The 16,476-nt window shown below is 50.9% G+C and overlaps 1 protein-coding gene across 1 annotated transcript in view; it reads left to right on the top strand.

Moving 5' to 3' along the window:
* NUMA1 (nuclear mitotic apparatus protein 1) overlaps positions 1-16,476 on the top strand; it is a 739,614-nt gene that overhangs the window by 270,381 nt on the left and 452,757 nt on the right. Inside the window, exon 11 of the mRNA XM_086936049.1 lies at positions 9,460-9,577. Coding sequence (XP_086792175.1) covers positions 9,460-9,577 — 118 coding nt within the window. The remainder of the gene's footprint in view (positions 1-9,459; positions 9,578-16,476) is intronic.

The following is a 16,476-nucleotide window of genomic DNA, read 5'->3' as shown; positions in this document are numbered from 1 at the left end:
CCCCCTCTCCAAGGGATTGCAACCTTGGGATGGCAAGAATGAAATGAGGCTCCCAGTCCACCATTGCAGACTGAAAGGGCAGCTTTCAACTGCTAGTCCAACTTTGCCATTTAAAAGCCATAACAAAGTCAATTATCCCCTGAGAAATGTGTAAGTCACCCCTATGGCAGGCCTACCGAGCACAAAGGCAGAGTGCTGCTTATTCCATGTACATAACATGTATTTTACATTTTCTTGCAGTAAAAAATCAAAACTTTCATTTTTACTGTGGAAAGACTTGTTCACCCTTTTGACTAGTGTGTTACATGCTGACCCCTCAGCTGTGCTAACGCCTGAACAGTGCAACCTAAGTTGATACTCCAAGGTATACAACCACTTGTTACATTAAGCCCGTCTTGGTTCTCATGTCGAAATAAATGTAACAATTTACAATGTGCAACTTTTACTAAGTTGCCACTTTGTTGCCTTAAAACCCCTGTGCCCTTAACTGTTGCACATGGAGCTTGAACGAGAGACCGCTTTCTGCCCTTCTCGGGGAAAGTGCTAATGTCTCCTAGGAAAGCAGACAATAGGGGACTGCACTGGAGAGGTGTTTACTTCCTTCTGCAGGAAGCCACCCCGGGTGTTGACCCAAAATGCAAGCATGAAAGCAGACTCTTCCTTTGAAGGAGAAAAGGTAACACTTGGGAGAGGGGCTGTTATTTAGTCACCTGGGAAGAAGAGGGAAAACCTTGCCAAATTGTTTTTTTTCTGTGACTTGTAGCTCCTTTGGTAGCCACACCCCTTGGTGGGACTACAGGGCTCTGGATGCCAGGAGAGGTGTTCTGCCACCTTGTGTGTGAGCAAAATGGTGCATCCCCTGGCCATATCCCACACTTCCTAGGAAGTGGTCAACTGGAGGGGGGAAACCTGATGGCTAATTGGCTAGCAACTGCATCCTACCCTTTGGGCCGTTTGTGTGCATAAATACGACACCCCTGGCTCCCAGAACTCAGATCTCAGATCTTTACTGAACTGATAGTCTGCACCTGGTGGCTAGCAAAGAAGAGTGTCTGCTGTATCATTCTCAAGGAGAAGTTTTCTGCGGAGCCCAGCCAAAGCAATACGACTTCAAGGATCAGCCAACTGGCCACTTGCTCACAGGGACATAATAGCTGAAAAAGCCTGCTAAGGGCAGATGGTAGCTCAGATCTCTGGATCGCTGTGCCATACCATTGTGCAGTACCAGAGACCAGGACCTTATGTTCAGAAGTTGCGCCAAAGTCTGCTGGACCTGAGAGAGTTGTTGAAGTGCAGCTTGGTTGCCCAGAAGGCAAGCTACAGCCCGGGGAATGATTTGGCTTTGACTGCGGCACCAGACGACTGGTAGTCCAGTGGCGACTGGTCTTCGGTCAGACCTGAAAGGACATCGTAGGACGTCAAATCATGTGCCCTGGACTCCCCTATCACCTTTGTGGACCGAGGAGTCCCTGTAGGAAGACCCCCTTTGACCGAAGACTCCCTCAGCATCAGAAGCACTTCCACAGGAGTTAATTGGACAAGGATAAAGGGCCTGGAACTACCTGAAGATTGCTTCTTCTGTGGAAGTAACTGTTTCTAAGAGCCCTGACTAGCTCTCTGACTGAATTGGTTGCCCCAAGCAACTCTAACCGACCACATAATAACTTTACCAACTCTTTACTAAAGAAGTTTCTAACTGTTAAATTTGATGATTTTCCAGTGCTTGTTCGTGGTTCAGTGAAATGTGATTTACTATGCCTTGTAAAATCTTTATCTCTTGAACCCACCGATGGGTTATTTCAATGTGGTTTCTAAAAATGCTTTAAAATTGTCTATTTTAATAACTTTGTGCCAGATTTCTTGGGTGTCTTGTACATTTCTTCAATTGTGTTTGTGCTTTTTACATTTTTTACACTTGATACTTTGTGGTAGCTTTGCTGCTTGAGCAACAGCTACCTAGGTATGACCAACAAAACCTAAGGATCTTAAAGGGGTTGGGGAGCATATTACACTGTGAGGTCGCACAGTCACACCATGTAATACTCCCCATTTCCTCACAGACCTCATGATGAAGTAAGTGAAAATCGAATGTCTTGAGCTGGTAGGATTATGTTTTCTTAAATTCTCTTTGTGGCCTTGTAAGTATGACCTACAGCCACCAATGAATTGGGTGGAAGAACTGGGCGGCCACCAAAAAAGACAACTATCGTGAAGCCATGAGAGCATACAAGGCGGCCCGCAATTTGACCAAAGCCGCCCATTTTGAGGAAAGAATCAGAATGGCAGGTAACTCTTCTAGAGAAACTTATCAGATCCTTAAAGAGCTTCTCACTGTCCCCACTCCCCCGGTAACTCAAGAGGTAAATTCTGATAAATGCAATCAACTGGCCCAGTTTTTTTACGTCAAAATACGGAACATCCTAGCCAGTCTTCCTCCGAGTACTGGTAGGGTAGACAAAGCAGTCCCGGAGGCCGCATTGGATGAAAAGGTGTTTGATAGCTTCTCCCCCATCTCAAGGGAGGCTTTTTGTGTGGAGCTCTCAGCTCTGAAGAGCGGTTCCCCTTCGGACCCCATGCCCATTCGGATCCTCAAGTAATTCACGAACATCATTGCAGGCCCTGCAATCGATCTTCTGAATGCCTCATTCACCTATGGCATTGTACCACCTAGCTGGAAGCAAGCCATTGTCAAGGCCCTTCTGAAAAAGCCAGGCCTTGACCCTGCGGATCTGGCAAATTACCGTCCTATCTCGCTTCTGCCCGGGCTGAATAAGATCGCCGAGAAGTTTGCCAATCGCCAGCTTTCGCACTTCTTGGAAGCCAATGATTTACTAGGTCGGACACAGACGGGCTTTCGGCCTGGCCAGGGAACCGACTCGTCCTTGATTTCAATGGTGGAGGAAGGCAGATGCATCTTGGATTCGGGAGGATCCGCTGCGGTGGTCCTCCTGGATCTAAGCGCTGCATTTGATACGGTTGATCATAATATTCTGATCAACCGTTTGGGGAAGATTGGAGTGAGAGGGTCGGCCCTTAAATGGCTCGCGTCGTACTTGAGTGGCCGGACTTATCAGGTTTGCGAAGGCAATCTTCGATCTCTGCCTACCCCCCTTCAGTGTGGAGTACCGCAGGGCTCTTCGTTGAGCCCTACGCTTTTTAACATCTACATGGCCCCACTGGAGGCGGTGGTTTCACCCTTCGGGGTGAAAATCGCAACCTACGCAGACGACACTCAATTGATCGTCTCGCTGTCCCTCTCGGAAAGCCATGGGGAAAAGTTTGCATCATGTTTAATTAACATCATGTCATGGATGTCGGATTCCCGGTTCAAACTAAACGGGACGAAAACGGAGCTGATGCTCCTTGGCAATCTGTGTACGACACTTCCTAAATCCATGTGGCCGGCCAGTCTAGGTGCCCCCCCAGTTCCCAAAGAAGCAATAAAAAGTCTCGGGGTCTGGCTAGAACCTGAACTGTCAATGACCACTCAAGCTAAACGAGTGGCAGGGACTTGCTACGGACTGCTCAGGTCAGTACGGAAGATCCTCCCACTACTCCCTGAAAATTCCCGGAAACTACTGGTGCAAGGATTAGTCATGTCAAGGCTGGATTATAGCAATGCCCTATTCCTTGCCTCACCAGAATCCACTCTGAATGTGCTCCAAAGAGTTCAGAATGCGGCTGCACGAATTCTCACTGGTACTGCCAAAAGATCATCAGCTAAGCCTGCTCTCAAGGCCCTGCATTGGCTTCCAATCCGAGCTCGCAATTCAAATCCCTCTGCATCGTGTTTAAAGCTTTGCAAGGATCAGGCCCTCCAATTCTTAGGGACCTGGTGCACCCTTACAAACCTACGCGAGCCCTTCGCTCTGATGATGGTAATTTTGTGGTGATACCCAGAGCCAAAAAGGTGAGGTCCGGCGGTCGCCGGTTCTCTATTAATGCAGGCCAACTATGGAATGCTCTACCGATGGCCCTGCGGAAAGAATCTAATCTAGTGAGATTCCGCAAAGCATTGAAAACTTATCTTTTCCCCCTTTAGGCTTTTTCTTCAGTTGTATTTGGGTGGTGGTCCTGTGTTTTGTTTCAGCGCTGGGACGCTCGAGGGCAGCCATGCGCTTTATAAATCTCTTCATTTCATTTCATAAAATACCCATGGTCCTAAATGAGATCTGAAAGAAGCACATAGTGATTCCTTACCTTAGCAGTACCACCAGGCGTCAGACTGGATCCGGAAAGTTTTCGTCGGCAGCACCCCTGTGCATAAGAAGGTGGAGTCTTGTGGCTCCACGTCTGTAGTTTGTGTCGTGGTTATCGAGATGACGTTGCGCCAGCTACAGATACTGCTCTCGCGCTCTGACGTCAGTTCTTTCTTTTACCGCGCCAGCAAGCACAGGTCCTGAAAGAGTGGTACCCCTAGTCATTTTTAGACTGATTTTGAGGCTTTTTGTCTCGTTTTATCAAGTCGATCGACTCCTGGTGTCGTAGGGATGCCCAGTTACAAGTTGTGCGGGGAGTGTCATCGGATGATGTCGGTGACGGACCCGCACAGAGTGTCTCTCTACTGCCTGGGGCGTGACCACGAACCCAAGTCATGCCCCGACTGCTGGGCCATGGCACCGAAGACTTTGCAGGAGCGGTCCCGAAAGTTGCTGAGGATGCAGGTGGTGCCTCCCCCGCGGCTCCTTCGAAGCCTATGGTGTCGACATTGGCCAATCCGCCCTTCCTGGGTCAGTCGGCAACTCCAGCCCAGCTCCAGAAATTTCTGGCAGACCTGGCCTGCCTCTTTATGCCGTTTGGCCCAGACGGCGCACCTTTGGGCCAGAATGGGGGTCCTTGCCCTTCACTGTTGGCGGCTCCGGCATCGATGACTGCTTCGCCGCAGGGCGCCCAAGGATCCAGGCCTGGATGCTTGGGGCCCTGGATCCCGGTCGACGCCCGTTGACCTTGTTACTCCTCCGCCGACGTCCACCCCACCGGCACCACCACAGACGTTGCCCGTGGCACTGGACGCCGCCGCCACCGGACGCCACCGCCACCGGTTTCAGCCCTGACTTGGACACAGAGCTGGGACGGCGTCGCTCTACGCAGATTCCGACGCCGATGGGGGCATTTCTACCCCTATGCCAAGCCTCCTTATTTTCGGCCTGTACCTCTGCTTGAGGAGGAAAGAGAGGACTGGTAAAGGTCTGAGGACCCTCTCACAGCTCGGTGCGAGTATGATCCGGACTGGGTTGAGGATCTTGGGGATTCCAGCGGTCTTGACACCTCTCCTGACTTTGGTATTCTCACTCCTACTGTGGTGACGGAGGAGGGTGCAATATATGCAGTGGTGTTGCGTAGGGCGATGGAGGCCCTCAAGCTCCGTGCCGTGGCCATCAGGACTAACTTCCTGACAGAAGTGCTTCAACCGGCGGCTACCTCTGCAGAGCCACTGCTGCCTTTCAATGAGGCACTTTCTGACGTTCTTTTGGGCACTTGGTCCAGGCCCAACACTGGGGCTCCTGTGGACAGTAATGTGGCCCTTCGCCTGGCTCCGGGCGACCACCTTTTCCTCTCCCAACACCCCACCCCTGAGAGCTTGATTGTCCAAGCTTCGATGTCCCAGAGCGCATTCCCTACTGCATCCCCGGATAGGGAATCCGAGAGAGTGGAACAATTTGGGAAGAAGATCTTTTCTTCTGCCAGTTCAGGCCTGCGGTCTGTGAACACCACATGCCTCTTGGGTTGTTACTTTCACTCTGTGTGGGATACGGTGGTGCAAGTGCTCCCTCAGTATCCGGAGGAGGCGTGGACAGTGCTCTCGGAAGCAGTTGTTTGAGGGGGAGAGATGCAGCCAATTTCATGATCCTTTGTGATCTTGACACCGCCGACGCGCTGGGCAGAGTGATTTCCACAACAGTGGCGCTACGCCTGGCTGAGGACTACTGGCTTCTCCGGGGATGTCCAGAACACCCTGATGGACATGCCCTTTGATGGCATTCGCCTTTTTGGCAATACGGCATATAGCTCATTGGAGCGTTTTGAGGACTCGTTTGCTACGGCCAGGTCCTTGGGACTGTTGGCCACTCGCCCTCTGCTTTTCGCTCCTTTTTGTGGCAACGAAAGGGGCGCCCCAGCACATTCGCTTCAGAGCCACAGGCCACAGCAGCAACAGTCCCAGCGCGACTGCGGACATGGGACCGCAGAGGCAGTTCAGGGGGATAGCGGGCGGGTCAGTCCACTTCCACTCCTGCCTCTACTGCCCCAAAAAGTTCCTAGTCTGATTTTTCAGGCCCATCAAGTGACAGTGCGTGGCAGGATTCACCATCACCTTCCCCACTGGTGCACCATCACTTCGGACAAGTGGGTTTTAGACCTAGTCCGGAGGGGCCACTCAGGATGACCCTGAGGCTGCTAGTCCTCATGGCCTCCTGCATCCTGTTGGTCACTCATGCCAGATGGCATATGCAGGGTCTGCAGTGGGACCCGAAGTTCCAGTGGTCGCAGCATCAGGGGAACCTGTCCGATTACATCCAGATCTCTGAGGGCACTGCACAGCAGTTCCAGTGGTGTCTCATGAACAGACTTTGGGTCCAGGACAGATCCCTCTCCCTTCCCCAACCAGAGTCCACAGTGGTGATGGACGCGTCCCTCCTGGGATGGGGGGGGGGGGGCCACATGGGAGAGGCGGAGATCAGAGGCCTCTGGTCTTCGGTGGAGTCCAAGCTTCATATCAACCTTCTGGTGCTTCGGCCGATCCGACTTGCACTGAAGGCATTCCTTCCCTCTTTCTAAGGGAAAGTGGTGCAGGTGTTCAGGCAACACCACAGCCATTTGGTATGGAAACAAAACTGGGCAGGGTGGGTTCGTGGACCCTATGTCAGGAGGCTCTGCGCCTCTGGACATGGTTTTAACAGCAGGGCATTTCCCTGGTGGTTCCACACTTGGCAGGTTTACTGAACGCCAGGGTGGGCAAACTCAGCCGCACATGCATGATGGATCACGAATGGCGTCTTCACTCTGATGTGGCGCAAGGTCTCTTTAAACAGTGGGGAAAGCTTTGGTCAAATCTATTTCTCATAGAAGAGAACACGTAATGTCAGCAGTTCTGCGTGTTAGAATTTCCAAGGCGACACCCTTCGACGCTTTTCGTCGCAAGTGGAGTTGTGCTCTGTTGTACACCTTTCTGCCTATACCACTTCTGTCCAGAGTGCTGAAGATCAGGTGCGACTGGGCCCAAGTCATTCTTGTGGCTCCGGACTGGACTCAGAGTATGGTATCCTGATCTACTCAGTATGACAATCGATCCCCTGATCAGACTGCTTCTTCGAGAGGATCTTCTGTCGCAGCAGCAGGGGATGGTACTCCACCCAAACCTGTCCAGCCTCCACCTCTGCGTGGAGATTGAGCGCCAGCAGTTGATTTCTTTTGACTTGCCTCCTGAAGTCTGTCATTCTGGCGGCCAGGTGGCCCTCCACTAAGCTGGTATATGCCTGCAGGTGGAACAAATTTATGGGATGGTGCACAGCAAAGGTTGTGGATCCCCTTTCCGCCCCCTCTTTCCGAAGTTCTTCTTTTTCTTCTTTCTTTGGCCCAGCAGGGCTCTGCTCTAGGCACTTAAGGGCTACCTTTCTGCTATTTCGGCCTTTCTCAGGCTCCCTGATCAGCCCTCTCTTTTCAAGTCACCAGTTGTAAATAGATTTCTCAAAGACACTACTCATCTTTTTCCTCCTATTCCTTTCGTAATGCTACAGTGGGACTTGAATATAGTTCTTCCATATCTATTGTGCGCTCCTTTTGAGCCTCTGCACAATTGTCCTCTTCGTCTTTTGACCTTGAAGACTGCTTTCCTGGTTGCCATCGCCTCTGCCTGGAGAGTGAGTCAGCTCCAAGCTCTTGCTTGTATGCCTCCTTTTCGGTCTGTCCATCCGGACTAGATTACACTCCGGACACGTCATCCTTTCTGCCAAAGGTTGTCACTGCTTTTCACATCAGGCGGACCATCACTTTGCCCACCTTCTTTCCGCATCCTTCTAGAGCAGAAGAGAGGCTCCGCCATTTGGTATCAAAACGTGCGCTCTCGTTTTGCTCGAACACAACAGTTCTGGGTTGATTACCAGCTCTACGTTGGGACCAAAAAAGGTAGGGCTGTACACAAGTGGACTATCTCCTGGTGGGTCGTCTTGTGTACTAAAGCCTGTTATTCTATGGCTAAAAAGGAAGCTCCGTTGGGGCCCATTCCACCAGGGCGACTGCAGCCACTACAGCATTGGGACGTGGTGTCCGCCTGCAAGACATGTCAGGCAGCTATGTGGGCCTCGCTGCACACTTTTACTAAGCATTAGTGCCTTCACAGTCCAGTCTGGAGAGACCGCTTCTTTGGCCATTCTGTTCTCCGAGACTTCCTGGTGTGATCTTGGTTTGCAGACCCACCACCAGGGTTGGTGTTGCTTGGGATATCTATTCCGAGGTAAAGAATCTATCAGTATGTTTCGTTCAGATGAACAAGTTACCTTCGATAACAATATATCTGTAAGAAACATTAGTAGTGATATATTCCTTACCGCCCCACCCATCCTCCCCGTTCTGCGACCTGATTTCTAGGGTTAAGGTCATCCCTTTCTGGGCCCTACTTTAAAGGCACCAGTGGTCAGTATCTCATGGCTCTGCGTTTTCTGGCACATAAAGTAGTGTGTAGAACTGATGTCCGCGCGCAAGGGCGGCGTCCAAGTAGCTGCCGTGTCGTCATCCCGGCGACCACGACGGACACTGAGCCGCACGTCGTCGCCTTCCGACTAGCAGGGGTACTGCTGACAAACTTTCCGGATCCAGTCTTTACACCTGGGGGTAATTCTAATGTGAGGGATTTATCGCTACTGATATTTCTTACAGATATATCGTTACCGAAGGTAAGTAACTTGTTCGTTTATTTATAAGGCGCTATGATGAAATGGAAAGCATGGTATGGTTGTGTCCCACTGCCACCAATGAAGTGAGAATTGTTCCCAAGGCCTGAGATTGGATCATGTTTATGTACAAGGCAATATGGCACTATAACTAAGCGGTTAGAGTTATCCATGCTGAATAAAAACAGTTTGAATGTGCCCCTATCTGCAATGAACCACCCAACGCTATTAGTCTCATGGCTGTATGTGTGATTAGTTTGTCCTTGAGAAAATAAAACAAGCCTTCAAATCTCAATGTGTGATGGTAATTGTTTGACTTGAAAGGATATTTTCTTACATACCAAACTAGGATTACACATGAGTGCCTTTCTCGTTTAATCTGAAAAGCATATGGAAACACAACTTCTGAAGTTACCTTCACATGACTGTCAATCCTTTTCGCAACCTCCTTTTTTTCACCAAGATCCTAGCCATAGTGCTGCACACTTCTGTTATTTTCACTTGCTGAATATTTTGAGATAGTTTCTCATCACTCTATCCCCTTCTTTCTCTGTTCTTCTGTTTCCTGCAGCTTGTTGATTCGGCTTCGTGACACTCAGAAGCAGTGCCAAGGGTTAAAGACGGACAAGAGCCAGAATGAGCGAAAGATTGACGAACTTTTGGAAGAAAAAGGAGATCTTTCCTACAAGGTTCAACCACTATTTTAGCTTTTTTATGTGCTTTGTTTCTGCTCTTGTGGTGATTTGCGTACAAGCACAAGTTATACAAGCACCTGAGTATTTACATTCCTTGGCTTAAAGTCCTGTTGTGAATTACTCCCTCAATCACTTTCCCTTACACAGCTTTTAATTGTATGGCTTATTTAAAATCCTCTCAATTAGAGCAATTGAGTTCACATTTTCGATTCTTATATTTCAGCCCCATTCAGTCATGCTCCTCTGATGCTGCTAAAGTGTCTGTGCTAAGAGTGCTTGATGCTCTGTTGCTTAGCTTACCATGATTTTTTTCCTTTTTCTCTACCTTGGCATACGCAGTGAACTCACATCTGGTTCATCCAAAGAGCACTCCGAAGTTCATTTGCTTTATCATATAGCTTTACTTGTGATTTCTTGTACCATGAGATATTTTGCTTGCTACCTGCTATGCTTGGATTATAATTAATGCCACATTAGTGTGGCTCAAATAATTTTGATCACCTTCCCATCTCTGACCTCCAGAGATGCTCTTTCTGCCCATCCACACGGTTCCTGCTGAATAACTCTTGGTGGTGGTATTGGAGTAGCATGGCTGGAGGAATAGTCTCGAAGGAGAGGGAGTAGCCCCTTTGGACCATCTGTAAAACCTAATTGTTCAAAGTGATGGTGTGCCAGTAGGGGAGGTCATGGCAAATCCTGCCGCCCACTGGTGTTTGATGGGCCTGAAAAACCAGACTAGGAAGGTTTGGAGGCAGTGGTGGCAGGGGTGGAGGTGGATTGGCCTCTTGACCCGCCTCTGCGGGTCCCACGTTCGCGGCTCGCTGAGACTGTTGCTGCTAAACCCTGTGGCTCTGAAGCGAATGTGTTTGGGCGCCCATTCACAGGCCACGAAAGAAGCAAAAAGCAGAAGGCGGAGGAGGGCGAGATGTAATGCATAAAACAGTCTCCGTGTAAACCTGTGTGCCTTCATGTTGAGCCTCGCGGCCACAGTGTGTGAAAGCAATCCTATCGCTATCTTGAAAAACTGTTTTGGGCTCTGTAACATCCCCCCCCTCCCCACCCACGGCATGCATCCCCCAACAGTGCATGCATGGTATAACATTCCCCCCTTACCCCGCCTCCTACCCCCATCCACCCACTACAACATCGATAGGTTAACAGGGCTACGCTCCAATAACATGGCACAATTTCCCAGAGCGTGCTCAGTTTGGTCTCAAAGGTCTCATTAAAAGGAACAAAAATAAAACTACATTGCAATCGGAACAAATCCCCAAAAGTGTGCTCTTGTGCTACATGCGTAGGCAGAGGTTGCCAGCGCAGTAGGTTAGGAAAACCTAGCTAGATTAGCCAGTAAGCTCCCATAGCCATCTGTCCACGTTTAGAAACTGTGCATTTTTTGAAGAATTATACGGTCTACCCCGTCCCTTTCATAACGCAACCTGGGTAGTTCAAGCACATGTGTCGTGCCTATACATTCTGCCCTTGATACCTGGGTCGAACCCCTCAGACCACAATAACCCACTAACCCTTTTAATGCTAGTGACCCATCAGTGCTATGTCCCCAGTCAGTCATTTGGCCCCCTCAGTCATTCTCATCAACTGTAAGGAAGTGGGTTTCGGTTGCAGTAACCCCCCCACTTTTTGCCTGATACCTGATGCCATGTTCCTTGAATTCCCCTGGGTCCCTGCCAATCAGGTACCCAGGGCCTGTGTTCCTTCCCTAGAAAGTACACTAAAGCCTAAACCCAATTGGCATCTCTGGCCACAGGTCCGCCCCTGGTAAATGGTACCCTAGGTACCCAGGGCACTGTGACCCGAGAAGACCCTCAAGGGCTGCAGCACTTACGGTGCCACCCTCATGGGCCCTGTACCCTGACACCCATACACTGCTTTGGCAGGCTGAGTGTCTTTGCACAAAACTAAACAGTCGACATGGCACATGTGTGCCATGCCTACACACTGCCCTGCCATACATTACAGGAGCGGCGCCGGAAGTTGCTGGAGGTCCGGCACGCCTCTCACCGCCAGTCTGGGTCTAGGGGCCGTCGCTCCTCGGACTCTAAGTCTTCAGCTTCAGATTCGAATAAGCGATGCCATAAAAAGAAGTCGTAGAAACGCTTTTGCTCTGACGTCCCCTCGTCGCTCCCCGGAGGCGGACGTGGGGGACAGGGGCTCTGCCCTTGCGGCTCCTCCAGCCGCCTGTGAGTCCCGCAGCCTACCCGCTCTACCCAGGTCATTTGGCGACTGCCGAAAAGTTGCAAGAGTTTCTTGCTGCCAGGGACTGCCTCTTAAGGCCTCGGGCTCCCCCCTGTGGGCCCGCAGTCTCGTGTCCTGATCCGGTTGGCCTGGCGGACCACCTCTGGCGCCAGCCCCGGAGCCACTGGATCCAGCGCCCTGTGGTCTGGCCCCGTCGCCTCAAGGTGCAGCACCGCTGGCTCCGGCTCCAGCGCCGCCCCTGGCTCCGCAACAGGCGCCACACTGGGTGCAGTTTGTTCCATCCCTGCCTTAGTTCCAGGACCATTTTGTTCCGGCCTGGGATCCACATTGGGATGCGGCTCCGGCGCGGCTCAGGCTGGCGCCGGTACCTGTGCCACTTCCGGTGCCGCTGACCCCCTCGCCGGCTCGTTCTACCCCGGAGCCGGACGAGGACTGGGACGCCTCTGAGGACCCCCTTGCGCGGCAGTGTGACTTCAAGCAGGATTGGGTGGATGACCTTCAAGATGCGGGTGAATTGATGTGTCTTCTGACCCGGGGTTTGCCTCACCTCCGTCTACTATGAACGAAGGCGCTTCCTATACTATGGTGCTGCATTGAGCCGCGGAGGCTCTCGATCTCCCTACGGTGGCCCTTAAGACCAACCTCCTTAAGGAGGTGCTCCAGATGGCGTCTACGTCTTCGGAGCCTCTGCTCCTGTTTAATGAGGCCCTTACTGAAGTCCTCTTGGGTACTTTGTTGCGGCCGGCTCGGGGGGCCCCAGTGGATAAAAACGTCGCTAGGCGTCCTCACCCGGCGCCTGGTGATCCCGCCTTCTTGACCACTCACCCCACACCTGAGAGCCTGGTCATTCAGGCCTCGACATCGTAGAGTGCCTTACCCTCTGCTCCGCCGGATAAGGAATCTGAGAGGCTGGACCAATATGACAAGTTTAAGGTTGAGGCCGGTTAATACCACCTGCTTATTGGGCCGTTACTCCCACGCAGTGTGGGAATTCGGTTCACAGAGGTTCTGCTTCAGTGCTGGGAGGAGGTCCAGGCTGTCCTTTCCCAAGCGATTACGGAGGGCAAGAATGCGGCGAAGTTTGCCATCAGGTGTGGTTTGGGCACTGATTAGTTGGCCAGGGCGATTTCCACGATGGTGGCGTTGCGGCGCCACGCCTCGTTGCGTTCCACTGGGTTCTCACCCAATGTCCAGAGCTCACTCATGGACATGCCCTTTGATGGCTCTTGTCTCTTTGGCGACAAGGCGGACATTGCCCTGGAGCGCTTTAAAGACTCGTGCGCCACGGCCAATGTGAGAAGTTGGCCTGATATGATGTTTCCAATTCTGGAACCACCTTGTATCAGTCCAAACAATCCCTTATGGTGTCTGGTTGTAAGTCAACCTTATAGACAAGCTATCCTAGGGGTAGCATGGACTAAACTCAAGAGGCTAAACTCAAGAGGTTGTGTTAAGCGAGCTGTTTTACGAATCACAATCCTGTAATATCAAATGAAAGGACACTACACAAGTATATATTATAAAAATATATGTGTATTACTAAAATAATCCCCAGTACTCTTTATGAGCAAAGGGGCACAAGCGTTAAATCAAAAGCACAGTATAACATATGAAAGTTGCACAATTATGGATGAGGGCAGGTGGCCGCTCAAACCATATATTAAGAAAGTGGTATAAGAGATACCAATCGAACAGTGGTTAGGCCTAGGGCCTAGGGAATCTCTTTGAGCTGTCGGGACAAGCAATGCTGAAGTCGGGAAAAGCCCGCGGGACCTAGCAGGACAAAACTTTAGCCACAGACCCTAGAGGTGTGTACCAGTGTGGGAACACCGGAGTTGCGGAGTTACCTCACCCACAGGAAGCGGGTGCATAGGGTCGAAGTGGCGTCTGGTTTAGTCACGCAGGTTGTTGGTGCTTGAAGCTGAAGATGATGCAGGCGATGTGAAGGAGAAGTGTCCGGTGTGATCCAAGGGTGGATCAGAGTAGTAAAGTACCTGAAAGCAGAGGGGACAGAGTCTGGGTCACTCAGCAGTGACCAGGGTGGAACCAGGACGGAACCAGGCAATGTCGGGAGCAATCAGGTGGTTGTCGAGGAGCTTCTCTCTGCTGCCACGTGGGCTCTGGGGCATCTGCGACGTCCAGGAGCGGGTCACGAGCTGTCCCACGCAGGCTCTCACCGTCGGCGCTGTCGGCTTAAAGATCGGAGCAAACAACACTTGGCAAGAGCAATCCACGCGGGATTGGAAGATTGCTTCTCACTCTGACCAGGAGGGTCAGAGCGGGTGCTCCTTTTCAGAGGAGCGGGTGCAAGTCTGGAGCAGCCAGAATCACAAGTCGTATTTCGGTTTTCGTTGGTACAGGGGCCACAAGCCAGCTGGCAAGTGACCGGGCCAACGCGTTGAGCCAAAGAAAGCAGAAGGGCCCCACGCAGCACTCGTCGAGTGTAGAGGGGTGAGCTTCGGTGCAAGAGTGGCTCAGGGTTGGGGCTTCTCAAACCCCGGTGTACAGCTTCGAGGGTCACTCGTGGGCAGCACAGTCAGCGTCTCGTGGTCTTTTCAAGATGGCGTGCCCCACGCTTCTGGTCGCCTCCACGTGTCTTAGCTCTGCAGGGACTGTGGATCGGGCTGTAAGAAGGCAGGCAAGCTTGATCTCGTCGATCTGTCGCTCGAGTTCCGGCGGGAACTGCAACAAAGCAGACGTCGAGGTGCTGGATGGTGCCTGTTTGCACAGGGTGGTCACTCCTTGACCACAAGGGAGATTCTTCAGTCTTCTACGTCGAGTAGGATGTCGAAGGGTCCAGAGTTTAGTTTCAAATGTTTCATCAGGATAATCTGAGTGCGTTGGCACTGCTCCCATTCTTATACCAATCTAGGGGGCTGGATTACCTGCTAGGTCCCCTCCTATGGGTGGGACCCAGGAAGGGGGTGGATACACCCCTTTCCCTTTGATCCAGGCCGCGCTGGGACTGGGGCTGGTGTGCCCCAGAACCGGTTTGGCCGGATTATGCAAGGGGCAGCCTTGTTCTCCCCAGGCATTGTCTGGTTTCTTTCAAACCTCCCTGCTACAATCCACGATCTCCTGTCTGGGGTGGTGTTGTGGTAAATTTAAATTACCTATACTTAATTTATGCGGTAAAATTCAATAAGAATAACTCAGTCAAAAAGAAGAGGCAAAATCCGTGATATTTGAGGTTTCTCAAAAGGGGTTTTATTCCTTAAAAAGGAATTGGTATTGGTTCGAACCAAGGTGGCATACCATTCCGTCACCACGTAGGTTCGGGAAGGGACTGACAGACAATACTTTATTGACAGTTAATAGTATATATAGTCAATGCATTACAGTAAAGGCAGATGCAGAAGGCGTAACAGCTGAGAGGAGAGATAAGAATACACATACGTAATGAAAAGGCGTTACAATAGGCGTGCATGAAGGCGTGTACTAGAAACGTCATTAAGGAGATGTCACAAGTGGGTGGATCCATAAGAGAATCCTGCAGTGTCAGCAGAAATACATGGCAGAGATGGGCGCGCAAGCAGCATGACGTGTGATTGACGTGTAACTGGAGGGTGAAGGGGACTTGACATTTAGCCCTACATGAGGAGACAGAAGACTGGGATGTCAGATCAACCTAATCCCAAATCATATCTAATATCTCGTGTTTAAGGAACTATATTATCTGAAAGGAAAGGTCTCTCGGGCAGAGGCTATTCTATACTAACTGTGAGTGTGTGTATAAGCGTCTACGTGTCTGCATGAGATGCGAGGGGGCATGGGCCTACCATGGTAACAGGAGCTATGAATTACTTGCACGGAGACAGTGAGGCCGGGCCCTTTGCTCTGCAGCTGGAAGGATGTTTACTTGAACTACTAGACAGGAATGTATTTTTCGAGGAGCGGAGCAGATAACTTGAAGGCTGAATACAGTCTTGGCAGGCAACAGGCCGAGCCAAGCACCGCTAGCCGCGCAGGGAGTGAGACAAAGGTCACGGGTACAGATGCAGGCCCAGGCTGAGGCATTCAGAGTCAGAAGGCAGGAAAAGGCTCGATGGCAGAATTCAGGGCCTACTTCGCCAGAGCTGAAAAACGTGTAAAGTACACCACATAAAGACGTTGGCAAGGCATACTTAGGAACGGAATATTTGACCCATTCATGGTGGATCTGAAAGAGGACAGGTTAACGTTGGACGCAAATGTATTTGCGTCTTCATAGCTGGAAGTGGAGGGAACATACATGTACTTATAACGCGTACACGGAATCGTTGGGGTCTAAGATAGGGGACACAATTGATCATAAAAATTCATATTTCCTCATTCCCTCCTTGTCCCCTACAGACCCTGCATGATATATCGATCCTCATGAATCGATCAATCTGTTCACGTAACATCATTTGCTCTTCTTTCTTCTTATGGCGTTTTGACTGGGAACTCGAATGTGGAATACATGATGTGGCACACAGGCCGCAAATCGCTGGCCCACATTGCAGACATAGGCAGCAACTGAATACTATGAGAAGGGCAATGCCTAGGAAGGATAGGACCTTCCATCCCCAGGCGGTCAACGTTGTCCAGAACCAACCGGACCAAGTCCAGGTGCCTGGATTCTGGTGTATCAAACTAGCAATCTTATGAAGACGGGTAATGGCTTTATATACTGATGGCGCGTTTTCTGGAATGAA

The sequence above is a fragment of the Lissotriton vulgaris genome, chromosome 8 (genome assembly GCF_964263255.1).
Source record: "Lissotriton vulgaris chromosome 8, aLisVul1.2, whole genome shotgun sequence".
Taxonomy (NCBI): domain Eukaryota; kingdom Metazoa; phylum Chordata; class Amphibia; order Caudata; family Salamandridae; genus Lissotriton; species Lissotriton vulgaris.
This window is presented reverse-complemented; position numbering and strand designations above follow the sequence as displayed.